At 47.9% G+C, this 14,280-nt stretch overlaps 1 protein-coding gene across 4 annotated transcripts; it reads left to right on the forward strand.

Annotated features, from left to right (window-relative positions):
* The first annotated feature begins 785 nt into the window (after nt 1-785).
* Nucleotides 786-13,430, forward strand: LOC147098696 (protein FAM241B-like). Of its 4 annotated transcripts, none has more exons than XM_085970738.1 (3): nt 786-834; nt 1,242-1,364; nt 10,211-13,430. In XM_085970738.1, the coding sequence occupies exons 2-3, from the start codon at nt 1,266-1,268 to the stop codon at nt 10,454-10,456; spliced, it is 345 nt and encodes a 114-aa protein (XP_085826864.1). In that variant the 5' UTR covers nt 786-834; nt 1,242-1,265; the 3' UTR covers nt 10,457-13,430. The 4 variants fall into 4 exon arrangements, with proteins under 4 accessions (XP_085826864.1, XP_085826863.1, XP_085826860.1 ...); XM_085970737.1 differs by having other exon boundaries at nt 807-897; XM_085970734.1 differs by lacking the exon at nt 786-834 and adding an exon at nt 934-1,152.
* Nucleotides 13,431-14,280: the final 850 nt, after the last annotated feature.

Genomic DNA, 14,280 nt, shown 5'->3' on the forward strand with positions numbered 1-14,280 from the left:
CAACTCACAATCACTCCAACTCACAATTACCTCAGCTCACAATCACCCCAACTCACAATCATCCCAACTCACAATCACCCCAACTCACAATCTTACTCCAACTCACAATCACCCCAACTCACAATTACCTCAACTCACAATCACCAACTTACAATCTTACTCCAACTCACAATTACCTCAGCTCACAATCACCCCAACTCACAATCATCCCAACTCACAATCACCCCAACTCACAATCTTACTCCAACTCACAATCTTACTCCAACTCACAATTACCTCAACTCACACTCACCCCAACTCACAATCTTACTCCAACTCACAATCACCCCAACTCACAATCTTACTCCAACTCACAATTACCTCAACTCACAACCACCCCAACTCACAATCTTACTCCAACTCACAATCACCCCAACTCACAATCTTACTCCAACTCACAATCACCCCAACTCACAATCTTACTCCAACTCACAATCTTACTCCAACTCACAATCACCCCAACTCACAATTATCCCAACTCACAATTACCCCAACACACAATCTCGCGCAACTCACAATCTTACTCCAACTCACAATCACCCTCAACTCACAATCATCCTGACTCACAATCATCCTCACAATCTTACCCCAACTCACAATTACACAAACTCACAATCACATCTCAATTCACAATCATGCCCCAACTCACAATCTCACCCCAACTCACAATTACTCCAACTCACAATTACTCCAGCTCACAATCTTTCCTCTCCCCTCCCCCCCAACCTACAGTGTAACCCGCTCCCCTCCCCCATTCCTACTCTGAATCGGATTGGGTTTTGAACTGAACAAAATGTGCGACCTCAGGAAGTGTTTAGCTGCCGCTGTGTTTTGTTGCTGAAGGGTTTAAAGTGCGGGGTGAGAGTTGGGGCAGGGGGTGAGAGTGTGGGGCAGGGGGTGAGAGTGTGGGGCAGGGGGAGGTTGCCCTGTCCTGGCCCCGCGGTCCTGGGTTTGCAGAGTGAGGTTGAGACAAGGAAGGGGCCGCTCACTCGCTCGGAGTTCATTCGCTGTAACACACTCTGGTGACTCCCATTTCCTCTCGGTTTGTTTTGGTGACGGGGAGTTTTGAGATCGGGAGGAGCGGGTCTGCTGGATGGGACAGGGACTGGAGAGGTATTGCAATCGGAGGCATCTGATCTGCATCTTGCACCCTTGCTGATTCTCTCCCCCCTCTCTCTCTCTCTGTGTTCTTCCTCCCTTAGGCTTTTTGGACCGATTGCAGGAAAATGGTTCGCATTCTGGCAAATGGGGATATTGTGCAAGATGACGATCCCCGCGTTCGGAAGGCGCCTCAACGCCGGGAAGATCTGAACAGACCCCGACAGGTAAGTGTCCATCAGAGGGCTGGCCAAAGGGGCGACAGGAAGGCTCCACGGTCGGGGGCTCGTTTATTGCAAAGCTCAGCAGTTTTAACAGACTGACCTATTCATGCCAGAGGGTGACAAAGCTGGCAGGCTCCAGGTTTGAATTGGCAATTTATTCAGCAAAGTTGCATCAGTCCCAAGACATTTCTGCCCATTTTCCTTCTCATCCCACTTCACCAAACAGAAACAAGTTGCTCTAATTTTTTTTTAAATTACATCCGTTGCTCTTGAGTTTTGAAATTGTTAGATCCGTGGTTCAGTGGATAAATAATTACACGGATGCTGTACATAAACAAACAACAGGTCTTTACTGGAGGAGGGTCATCTCTAGACTGGGGTACAGAGGCATGCGCACAGCTTATATACCGGTGTGGTTACTGCCGGTACTACAGTATACAGGAGCTGTAAAAAGTAGTTCTGACTTAAAGCACATACACTACAATTCCTCCCTTTTTAGATTAATAATACCCCCTTAATATTCAAATAACAATTACATTTTTACATGTACATTTAATAACAAAAGTCCATTTATAAATTCAGTCTTTGGGGCGGCTTCCTGACCCTTTCGGGATAGCGCCTTTCCGGAGGTTCTTGTTCTTGGTGCAGAGGCGATTCTGACCCCCTTTCATCGGGTAGTTCATCGGGTTCCACTGCTACTGGGTCTGAAGTAGATGCTGCCGGTATGTCGGGTTCATCCCCAGGTACTCGAGACATGGGGTTGACGCCTTCCTGTAACGCTAAGATCTGATCGACGTGGCGTCTCACAATGTTCTCCCCGACATCCACTGTGTACATTAATGGCCCCTGCCTTGTACATATCGTTCCGGGTTGCCACTTCTCTGTTCGATAGTCCCGGGCCAAGACTGGTTGCCCTACATTGAAGCTCCTTGTCGGCTTCTCGTTGATGTGCTGGAATTGTTTGTCCTCAACATTTCTTCGCACATTTGGTTTGAGCAAGTCCAGACGAGATCTCAACCTTTGGTTAAAGAACATCATGGCCGGGGTCTGGTTGGTAACTGCATGTGTCGCGTTTCGGTAGGCTAATAAAAATTGTCCATCTTATGCTGTAGTGGAATTTCCTCGTCGCACATGGCCTTTATCACCTTAAAGATTTGTATGAACCTCTCAGCCAATCCATTGGTGGCTGGATGATACGGGACGGATGTGTAATGCCTTACCCCATTCCTTTTCATGAATTTTTGGAACTCGTCGGACACAAACTGTGGTCCATTATCAAAGCAGATCTGCTCTGGCAAACCGTTTCTGGCAAATATGGTCCGTAGGACTGCAATCGTTTTCTCTGTAGTGGTTGAAGACATCTTTATCACCTCAGGCCACTTTGAATGAGCATCCACTGCTATTAAGAACATTGAGTCCATGAATGGACCAGTGAAATCAATGTGCACCCGTTGCCATGGAGAGGAGGGCCACTCCCATGGGTGTAGAGGGGCATGTAGTGGTGCATTTTGAACCTTCTGGCATCCTAAGCAGCTCTTAGTTAGGTCTTCGATTTGTTGATCGATTCCCGGCCACCACACATAAGCCCTAGCAAGGCTTTTCATTTTCACTCCCCCCAGATGACCTTCATGTAGCTCCTTTAGCACTCTCTCCCTTAACTTGGGTGGAATCACCACTCTGGATCCACAAATCACTGTCCCCTGGCATACTGACAGCTGTTCTCTTCTGGATGAGAATGCTGGCAACAGTGAGTCGCCATGTGTTGGCCATCCTCTCACCGTCAATTCATATACCCGTGACAGCGTCGGATCATTGCGGGTCTCCTCTATATCCGCGTTTGTTACTGGCAATCGTTCAATTATCGACGAATAAAATATCTCGATAGGGTCCACTGCTGGTGCTTCCTCCACCGTAGGCAGTGGCAGGCGCGATAGCCCATCAGCGTTCCCATGCTGTTTCGTGCCTTTATATTCTATTTCATATTGATTCGCCCCTAGAAACAGGGACCATCTTTGTAACCGCTGTGCAGTCATTACTGGCATGCCCTTCTTAGGATTAAAGATGGAGACAAGTGGTTGGTGGTCAGTCAGCAAGGTGAACTTCTGCCCATGCAGATAATGGTTGAATTTTTTTACTCCCCATACTAGGCTGAGGGCCTCCCTGTCAATCTGGGCGTAGTTGCGCTCGGCTGAGGTTAGTGACCGAGACGCAAAGGCCACTGGCCTCTCCAACCCGTCTGGGAATTTGTGCGACAGCACCGCTCCAATGCCGTAGGATGATGCATCACATGCCAAACGAATTGGTAGTGCTGGGTTGAAATGGGCCAACACCTCTTTTGAAGTGATCAATTCTTTACACTTCTGGAAAGCTCGTCTACGTTCGTCATCCCACTTCCATGGTACCCCTGTTTGCAGTAGGGTGTTCAGCGGGTGTAGTACCGTAGACAAATTTGGTAAGAACTTGTGGTAATAGTTTACCAGCCCAAGGAACGACCTCAGTTGTGACACATTTTCCGGTGCTGGAGCCTTGACTACTGCCTCAATCTTGTCAGGGGACTTATGTAACCCCTCTTCATCGATGACGTGGCCGCAATACGAGATCTGTTTCTGGAAAAACTCGCACTTGTGACGATTAGCTCGTAGCCCATATTTCTTTAATCTGGCGAGCACCTTCTCCAAGTTAGCGAGGTGATCACCGTCATTTTCGCCCGTGACCAAGATGTCGTCCAAATAACACTGGGTCCCTGGAATCCCTTGCAGGACCTGATCCATCACCCTTTGCCAGATAGCCGGAGCCGAGGCTACTCCAAACACCAGCCGGTTGTATTGATAGAGACCTTTATGGGTGTTGATCGTAAGGTAATGTTTCGAAGCTTCTTCTACCTCCATTTGCAAGTACGCCTGGGCTGGATCAATTTTGGTGAAGCGTTTACCACCAGATAGCGAGGCGAAAATATCCTCAATTTGTGAAAGCGGATATTGCACCGTGTGAAGGACTGGGTTCACTGTCACCTTAAAATCCCCACAGATGCGGACCTTCTTTGGTTCCCCAGGCGTATTACTCAACGACCTCTTCATTACAGGGACGATGGGTGTAGCCCACTCGCTCCAGTCCACTTTGGACAGTACTCCTGAACGTTCCAACCCTTCCAGCTCTGCTTCAACCGCTGATCTGATCGCATAAGGCACTGGTCTGGCCTTCAGAAACTTTGGGCTTGCATTATCCTCTATTTTAATTGTTGCTGTTATTCCTTTTAGTGTTCCTAGTCCCTCCTGGAACACTTCTTTTGCGTCAGTTAGCATTTTTGACAGTCGTCCAGGTGTGACGTCGTCATCCTTTTTGGCCTCCACCTTCAGTGCTTGTATGGAATGCCAATCTAAATGTATCTTCCGGATCCACTCACGTCCTAGCAGTGGTGGTCCTCCATTTGGCAATACATATATATCCATTTTAGGTATTTCCTGACCTTTATATGTCACTTTCACCCTTATTTTTCCTTTGGGGTAGACTTTTTGCCCCGCATACGTCTTCAAGACAATCTCTGTAGCTTGCAAGGGTATGTGTGAAAATAGCCGCTTGTAGTCTCTTTGATTTATGACTGTTAGAGCTGACCCTGTGTCCAATTCCATTTCCACTTGGACTCCGTCTATCTTGAGTGTAACCCAGATAGCCTGGTGATCCTCTATTTCGGTTACATTATGTAGTTTCAGACAACCCAGCTCCTTGCTTCCGGAGTCTGTGTCACTTTTCTGTTCGTCTGAACCACTGTCCATCACCTGGTGTACCTTTTTGTACTTCTCCTGTGGAGATTTCTTACTGTTGGTTTTCTTCCCAGACCTGCAGACTCTTGCTATGTGTCCTGCTTTCCCACACTGTCTGCACACTTGGTCCTTGAACCAACAATCTTTCTGGTCATGTGTTGTTCTGCCGCAGCGATAGCACTTCCCTGTTCCATAGGTCATTTCGTTGGTGCCGTATTCTTGCGGTCTCCGTTGTATCTCTGCAGCGCCCCTTGCGGCTGCTTCGTGTGATACTGCCATATTGAAAGCTTTGTCCAGCGTAAGGTCCTTTTCTGATAGAAGCCGTTTCTGGGTTCCTTCACTTTGTAGCCCACACACAAACTTGTCCCTTAACGTGCCTGATAGTCCCGCTCCAAACTGGCAGTATTTCGATAGCTTGTGCAGTTCCGTTACATACTCAGCATTGCTTTCGTCTTTGTGTTGGTTCCTTTTATGGAACTTAAATCGTTCTGCTATCAGCAGCGGTGTGGGGCTTAAGTGGTCCTGTAGCATTTCTACTATGCTTCCAAAATCCTTGTTTACCGGCTTCTCTGGGGTTATTAGATTTCGCAGTAACCCATAAGTTTTTGCACCCATGGAATTTAACAGAACCAGTGCTTTATTAGCATCTGGCACTTCATTCGCCCTGCAGTACACCTCAATACGTTCCACATATGTCGCCCAATCTTCGACTTCATTGTCGAACGTAGAGATACTGCCACTCTTCGGCATCCTTGGTTGTGCGTTAACTATCCCCAATGGCTCCTCCCGCGCTTCCCCTTCTTCTTCGCTGGCACAAAATGGCGTCTCCCGCGCTTTCCTTCCTTCCCGCGCTCGCCCGTCTTCTCCGCTGCGGCTTCGCAAAATGGCGTCTCCCGCGCTCTTCCTTCTCCGCAGCTCAATGGCACCTCCCGCGCTCTCCCTGCTGCTCCGCGGCTCAATGGCATCTCCCCTTGCTTCGCCCCGCGGACCCTGATCAGCCCATGATCCCTGGCTGTGCTCTGCGCGTTCTTCTCTTGATATTTGTCGACGCCGCTCAGTCTAGAACCCGGCTGTTTCTTACCCTCTCTCCGGTTTGCAGTATTTCCTCGACGCCGCTCGGTGATCAATCCCCGGCTACGCCCTGCTCTCTTCACCCTCTTTCTTACCCCGTCGACGCTGCCCGGCTCTCTCTCTCTGCCGTCGGTCGGCTCCAGCCGCCGCTGCTCGGGAAGGGTCTGCTCTGGACCTGTCGTCGGTCTCTTACTGCTCGTTGTGGCTGGGGAACCAAGCCCGGCTCTCCACAGCCTCCCCAGCGAAGTTGGATCTCTGCCTGACTGCTGGGCGGTTGCTAGCGGTCGACGCCCGTGTTCCTGGACTCGACTATTTTTTTATTTATTTTTTTTGCAGGTAGATTCGCATCAACACTCGTCGCCACTGTTAGATACGTGGTTCAGTGGATAAATAATTACACGGATGCTGTACATAAACAAACAACAGGTCTTTACTGGAGGAGGGTCATCTCTAGACTGGGGTACAGAGGCATGCGCACAGCTTATATACCGGTGTGGTTACTGCCGGTACTACAGTATACAGGAGCTGTAAAAAGTAGTTCTAACTTAAAGCACATACACTACAGAAATAGTGACCCCCCCAACAAAAAAAAATTCCTGGAATCCTGCTGTGCTGCCTGACGGTCACTGGAGCAGGGACTCCGCCCCACTGACCAGTCCCAAATCCATGGGGCAAGGGGTCATTCGAGCAGCTGAGTCCTGGCATTCCCTGGGTCCAGTGAGAGACGGCCAGGAATTTCCCATTCCCACAGGGAAAACTCACAGCAGTTGCGGTTTCGAAGTTGCCACTTTTCCAAACACCGTTTTCACCTTTCTGGGATCCCACGTCTTACCCTGGTAGACAGGTGTGGCCAATCAGTCCACGTCCTTTTGGTTTTGGGGGCAAGTGAGGCAGAACCGGCGGGATTTCGGTCAGGTGATATCATAGAATGATACCGCACAGGAGGAGGCCATTCGGCCCATCGTGCCTTTGCCGGCTATTTGAAAGAGCTCTCCAATCAGTCCCACTTTCCCCGTGCTCTTTCCCCAGAGCCCTGCAAATTTTTCCTTTTCAAGTATTTATCCAATTCCCTTTTGAAAGTTACCATTGAATCTGCTTCCACCGCCCTTTCAGGCAGCGCGTTCCAGATCACAACAACTCGCTGCGTAATTTTTTTTTGCTCATGTTGCCTCAGGTTCTTTTGCCAATCACCTTAAATCTGTGTCCTCCGGTTACCGACCCTTCTGCCACTGGAAACAGTTTCTCCTTATTTACTCTATCAAAACCCTTCAAGATTTTGAATACCACTATCAAATCTCCCCTTAGCCTTCTCTGCTCTAAGGAGAACAATCCCAGCTTCTCCAGTCTCTCCATGCAACTGAAGTTCCTCATCCCTGGCACCATTCTAGTAAATCTCCTCTGCACCCTCTCCAAGGCCTTGACATCCTCCCTGAAGTGCGGGGCCCAGAATTGGACACTATACTCCACCTGGGTCCTTTATAAAGGTAATATCATCCTACCTCTTCTAGTGAGATCTACAAGGCAAGTGGGTGAGCAAACAGTGACCAAACCCCGTCCCACGTCTGGTAGAATTTCACCAAGGAGTAAAAAAGGGGTAGAGATCGAGCAGACCCAGGTCCGGCCCCAAATTACCCCTCACCCACCCATCCATCCACTGCACCCTCCCAGGCCCAGGAGGTTGGCGTTTCCAGCTCCCTTCGACAACCCTCTGTCCCTCTGACAGTCTACAGCTGTCGGAGCCCAAGCTCAGCTTCACCCAATCAGTGTTCCTGTACTTGTTTCATCTTCTCTCCTGGTCTTTTCAAGCTTGGGGCCATCCTGCACTTTGAACCTTCACTCGCAATCTCCATTCTGACCTCTTATGGCCTCGTGTTGTACAGAAAAACATCGGTGTTTTAGGGTCAGCGAGACACAAGGAGCCAGGCCCCCTCTTCAGCGACATCAAGTCTCCAGTTTCGGGCGATAACGTGAATCTAAATGTAAACATGTGTCAGCCCGACCTTTGACTCTGCCTCTTGTACAGATATTGTTGTGTAAGTTGCTTTTGCTGTCTTTAATTACAGAATATAAAATGGAACCTAGCATAAGCAATAAGGATAAGGGGTAAGCCATTTAGGACTGAGATGAGGAGGAATTTCTTCACCCAGAGAGTGGTGAACCTGTGGAATTCTCTACCACACAAGGCAGTTGAGGCCAATTCATTAAATATATTCAAGAAGGAGTTAGATATATTTCTTAAGGCTAAAGGCATCAAGGGATATGGAGAGAAGGCAGGGACAGGGTACTGAATTTGGATGATCAGCCATGATCTCATTGAATGGCGGAGCAGGCTCGAGGGGCCGAATGGCCTACTCCTGCTCCTATCTTCTATGTTTCTATGTAATTCTTTCGCGCAAAATAGATTCTTAACTATTTATCAGTTTTAATCTTTAACAGAGGCCAGTGTCAGGCGTACACACGTAGTGGCTCCACAATGCCCTCAATCCAGAGTCTGTGCATGATTCTTCCCCACCACCTTGAAACCCGTCCATCTCCTACATTACGGAACATTAAAAGGGCGTTTCAGTGATGCTGCTGTCCCAGTCGGGTGCTCAGCGCAGTGCGGATGCTCGTGATACACTCGCTGGTACACGACTCCACACTGGGAGTGTGGGACTGCAGAATCGGCCTTTAGTTCCCCCCCCGCCACACAAAAGCTCGATTTTAAAATTCTCATCCTTGTTTTCAAATCCCTCCATGACCTCGCCCCTTCCCTATCTCTGTAACCTCCTCCAGCCCCACATCTCTCCGAGATCTCTGCGCTCCTCCAATTCTGGCCTCTTGAGCATCCCCCGATTTTAATCGCTCCACTATTGGCGGCCGTGCCTTCAGCTGCCTGGGCCCCAAGCTCTGGCATTCCCTCCCTAAACCTCTCCGCCTCCTCCTTTAAGACTCTCCTTAAAACCAACCTCTTTGACCAAGCATCTGTCCTAATATCTCCTTATATGGCTCGGTGTCAAAATTTGTTTCACTCCTGTGAAGCCCATGGGACGTTTTACTACGTTAAAGGCGCTATATAAATGCAAGTTCATAGAATCATTGAATGATGCAGCACAGAAGGGGGCCATTCGGCCCACCGTGCCTCTTTGAAAGAGCTCTCCAATTGTTCCCACTGCCTTGCTCTTTCCCCATAGCCCTGCAATTTTTTTCCCCTTCAAGCATATATTCAGTGTCCCTATTGAATCTGCTTCCACCGCCCTTTCAGACAGCGCATTCCAGATCACAACAACTCGCTGCGTGAAGAAATGTTTCCTCCTCTCCCCTCTGGTTCTTTTGCCAATAATCTTCAATCTGTGTCCTCTGGTTACCGACCCTCCTGCCACTGGGCACAGTTTGTCGTTGTTCTTGTTTATATCTCCTAAAAACATTGAGCAGCGCGATTAACATCTCCAAAACCCCCAATTCCATTTCTTAGCATCTCTCAGTCCAACTCCCTATTTAAAGGTATCAGTTGATCCTGAATCAGCTGTACTTCCTGAGACTCTGATCCTGTGCGAGAGGGGCGGCGATTTATTCCAATCTCTAATCTTGACCATGGCTTGTGAATGTTGTCCTTTACGCTGCCTGACCACATTGATGCTGATTTATGAATGAGTACGAGGGCACTCTAGCAAAATAATCCCGAGAAGGTGAGTTCAAGCCCCACTACTTCCACAATTTGAATTCCGTTTTTTTCAAAAATCTGGAAATAAAAATTGCGACCAGTAAAATTGCAACCGTGAGGCTGTCGGATTGTCGTAAAAACCCGTCTGGTTCACTGACGTCCTTTAGGGAGGAAACCTGCCGTCCTCACCCAGTCTGGGCCTACATGTGACTCCCGTCCCCACACCAACCTGGTTGATTTTTAACTGCCCCTCTGGAGTGGCCCAGCAAGCTCACTCAGGGCAACTAGGGATGGGTAATAAACCCCGAGAACTAAGTTAAAAACAGATTAAATGATGCTGGAATGTTGATTTTTTTTTTTCGTCGTCCCATCAGGGTTTTATCCGTAACTCCGGGAATGCAAACCAGCCTCACCAGGGACAAGGCAATCAAGGTCGCTCGCTGTTTATGGACATGAATCAGCGATTGATTAACATGGGCTTTCCACGGTGGAATCTGGGAAATCAAGTCATTGAACCAATCATGTCCGTCCTTCTGATACTGCTGCTAATGTTGGTCGGAATGCGTGGCCTTCTCCTGATTGGCGGGCTGTACCTCTTTTCTCAATTTAGTCATCGGTAACTGGATTATTTGCCTGGTTTTTATACGCGACTATGTACAAGTATCCATGATTTTTCTTTTCCCTTCTACTTGTAAAACCGGTTCACAGAAAATATTTACAGTTTAGAACATAAAAAGAGAAAGTGATTGTTTAACCGTCAACTGCTCGATTGTCTGGAATGTTTGGCTATTTTCTCCAGTCGGATGGTCATTGACTAAGTGTTTTGTAAATGCGAACTTTGAACAAAAATCATTCCTCAGTTTCATTGCTTTATCAGCAGATCTACTTTTGAATCTTTGTGCGCTGATTTGCCGAGTTCATGTCGATCAGTCAGTGAGGAAATAAAAAGCTGGTCTCAGTAAAAGTGAGCATGAAGCTGTCGGATTGTTGTATAAACCCAACGGGTTCACTAACGTCCTTCAGAGAATGAAACCTGCCGTCCTCACCCGGTCTGGGCCTATACCTGACTCCAGTCCCACACCAGTGTGGTTGACTCTTAGCTGCCCTCTGTGTGCTTGGTGAGTCCACCTCAAACAGAGACTGGGCAAAGCAATGCAACACTTCTCTACCTTGTCAAGCCATCCGTACATCGGCTTAAAGAGGATGGGTGTACAAAAGGTCACCTCAAATAATGAACTGATTCTCGCTAACATGGGAGGCAGTCGGACCTGGGGAAGCTTTCTCTGTAGCGCTTTGCTCTGTTTCGCATGTTCAGGGTACAGGTGTGACTTTTATACATCAGTCACGCCAGGATGGAGAGTTATCCAATGTTCTGTAACTTAGAGAAATAACCTGTGACTGGTGAGACCAGGAGACCTTCACAGAATTGCTGAGCAGGAGGAGGCCATTCAGCCCCTCGAGCTTATCCCGCCATTCAATCAGACCATGACCGATCTGTACTCAACATTTCCCCTGCCTTTGATCCACATGTCTCGATACTCTTACCTAACAAACATCTATTGATCTCAGTCTTGAACTTTTCAATTGTCCCCCAGCACCCACAGCCTTTTGGGGGGGAGAGTTCCAGATTTCCACTACCCTTTGCATGAAGAAGCGCTTCTGGACTTCGCTCCCGAATGACCTAGCTCCAATTTTAAGGTAGTGCCCCCCCTTGTTTTGGATTCCCCCAAGTTTTGCCAACATTAAGAGAAGCTCAGCCAGTCTCCTGCTCCCACCAGTCACAGGCCCTTAAACCAGTTTCAATCCGGTTTTGTTTTGTGTGTTTCCAGCCTGAGCTGTGACCTCCCGTGATGCAGGAACTCAGCAATGTTATCCGGAGGCTTGCTCTGCCGGATTGGAAATGTTCCCACACATTGTTTCACACTTGATGCAACGTCTCCTGATCGTTCCCAACACCCAGCGTTCAAGGCGGGTTTCGTAGCTGGATGTTCATAATGCATCGGAAGAAAACCTCGGATAAAATTCATTGTAACTGTGCAGTGTAGTGGGTGGTACAGTATTAGAGCACATGCCTTTATATCTAACCCCTGGGCTGGAATCCAATTCTGATACAACTAAACTCACTTTTCCCTCAGTCAAAAGGTGATTAATTCCTAGGATTTAACAGCACAGATACTCACCAATATCGCGCCTCTGGTCACTTCCAACTGAAACTGTCTGCTCTAATCTTATTCCCCTGCCCTTTCCCCATATTCTTTCTTTCCAAATACACATCCATGTCGCTTTTAAATAACCTTAAAGCTTCTGCCTCAGTGGCCATTTGTAGTAAAGCATTTACATCTCGTTAAAGACACAACAGTATTTTTGCCCCCATATGTGGCAGCATGCCTTTAACTCAGCAGCCCTTTAAGGACAATTTCTACCTCCTCCCTCTCCTCATCCCCGTGCCTTTGCTGATCGCCCAGTCGGCTTCTGAAGATGGACCTTGAAGACTGACCCCAGGAACTCCTCGGAATCCTGCTGCCCTCTGCTGGAGTCCATCAAGATCTCAGCCCGCCGTCTCTCCGCTTTCTGGAGCGCTGTAGGGAATCGTGCCTATCGCCAGCTCGGACACGTCACAAGGAAGTCCCAACTGCGAGCTGACCCTGTGAAAGCTCCTCCAGCCAGATCACAGTGTAAGTGAAGTGACCGACCAGGCACAGAGGATCTGGATGCTGCCCAACAATTTCCGCAGACGTCTTGGGAGCTCCCAATGACCAAATCGCCCAGGATGGAGTGAGGACTGTTCCTGGTTCCCAACCACTGTGAGTGAGCTAGTCAGCGACCGAGCCAACCCATCCTGTCAACCAAAGTGCACAATCTGGCGCAACATCATCACGTCACTGTGCATTTGGTATAACCAGACTGTGCAGCTTCTGAGTGGCGAGAGGTATCAGCCTGCCTTCCTTCTGGGCTGTGGGTGGTGAAGATCCGGTAGTTTTCCTTCATGAAAAGCTAACCCTAACCCTAATTCATTGTGTCACCCTGTCTGCTTCACTGCACTCTTGGTTGTACGGTGCCATTGAGGGTAGACTAAGTGGAGGATCCCAATGAAGATTGTATACTCCTCACATGATTCAATAGCACACCCACCAAATTGGACTTCTCGGTCTCCTTGCTTCAGGGTGATAGTGTGCTCTGCCTTACAGTCGCCTCGGAGATGATGCTGGTGCCCTATAAAGATGCGAGGATATGGATCCGAATCTTCTGCTCAAGTTTGAAGGAGTGATTCTTGGACTTACCATGAACTGGAACCCTTTACGAATAACTGTTTCCAAAGGATAGAAAACAATGAAATAAATCTTCTTTCCTTTGGCAATTTATAGATTATAGACAATGGACGGTGTGTATCTGATTTGTAAGACCTTATTAAAACTTATATTGTAGAAGGGATGAAATTTAACATCTTGTAGTTTCTTATCAATGAGTAGTGTGTGTTTTTAGCTTTTATTTTTAAATAACTTACCAGGAATTTTTAAAAAGCAGAAAGAAAAATATATAAAGTTTTTTAAAAAATGGGTAGAAATTGGAGAAATAAATAATTATTGAATGAAATTTTGTGCGCATCATCAATCTTCATTCCCCATTGTTCCTCTTACCTTGGTGCTTTTTTTCAGTCACGGGATCTGGGCGTCCCTGGCAAGGCCAGCATTTATTACCCATCCCTAATTGCCCCTTGAGAAGGTGGTGGCGAGCTGCCTTCTTGAACCGCTGCAGTCCGTGTGGTGAAGGTGCTGTTAGGGAGGGAGTTCCAGGATTTTGACCCAGCGACGATGAAGGATCGGCGATATATTTCCAAGTCAGGATGGTGTGTGACTTGGAGGGGATCTTGGAGGCGGTGGTGTTCCCGTGCGCCTGCTGCCCTTGGCCTTCTAGGTGGAAGAGGTCACGGGTTTGGGAGGTGCTGCCGAAGAAGCCTTGGCGAGTTGCTGCAGTGCATCTCGTAGATGGTACACACTTTGGGGCTAGTTGAAGTAACTTGTGCCTCAGAATCAGGAAGGGAAGTACGGGGGTTTGGAACAGAAGAATATTTGTAGTTCACACCCATCTGAGATAGAATCATAGAACTTTACAAAACAGGGAAAAAGCCATTTGGCCCATTGTTCCTGTACCAGCTACCATTCAGACCTGTTCCCCTATATCCTTTTAGGATTGTCCTGTTGTTTTCATGAATAAACTGCCCCTTTAGAGAAAAATGGATGTTTATCAGAAGATAATGTAAAGCAAAATGGAAAATAAAAAGTCAAGAAAATCTAAAAGGACTGAAGGTGTAAACTGGGAATTATTCAGTGGTAGAAACTGACAATCACAGCCATACTTTAAACTGTACATGTTGGACTCTCTCTGCAGCCGCTAATATTGGAAAGACTTGTTCGTCCGGTAGCACCATTTATGAGGAATATGT

Source organism: Somniosus microcephalus, chromosome 29 (genome assembly GCF_052327205.1).
Source record: "Somniosus microcephalus isolate GS21.2 chromosome 29, FLI_Smic_1.0, whole genome shotgun sequence".
In the NCBI taxonomy this organism is placed as follows: domain Eukaryota; kingdom Metazoa; phylum Chordata; class Chondrichthyes; order Squaliformes; family Somniosidae; genus Somniosus; species Somniosus microcephalus.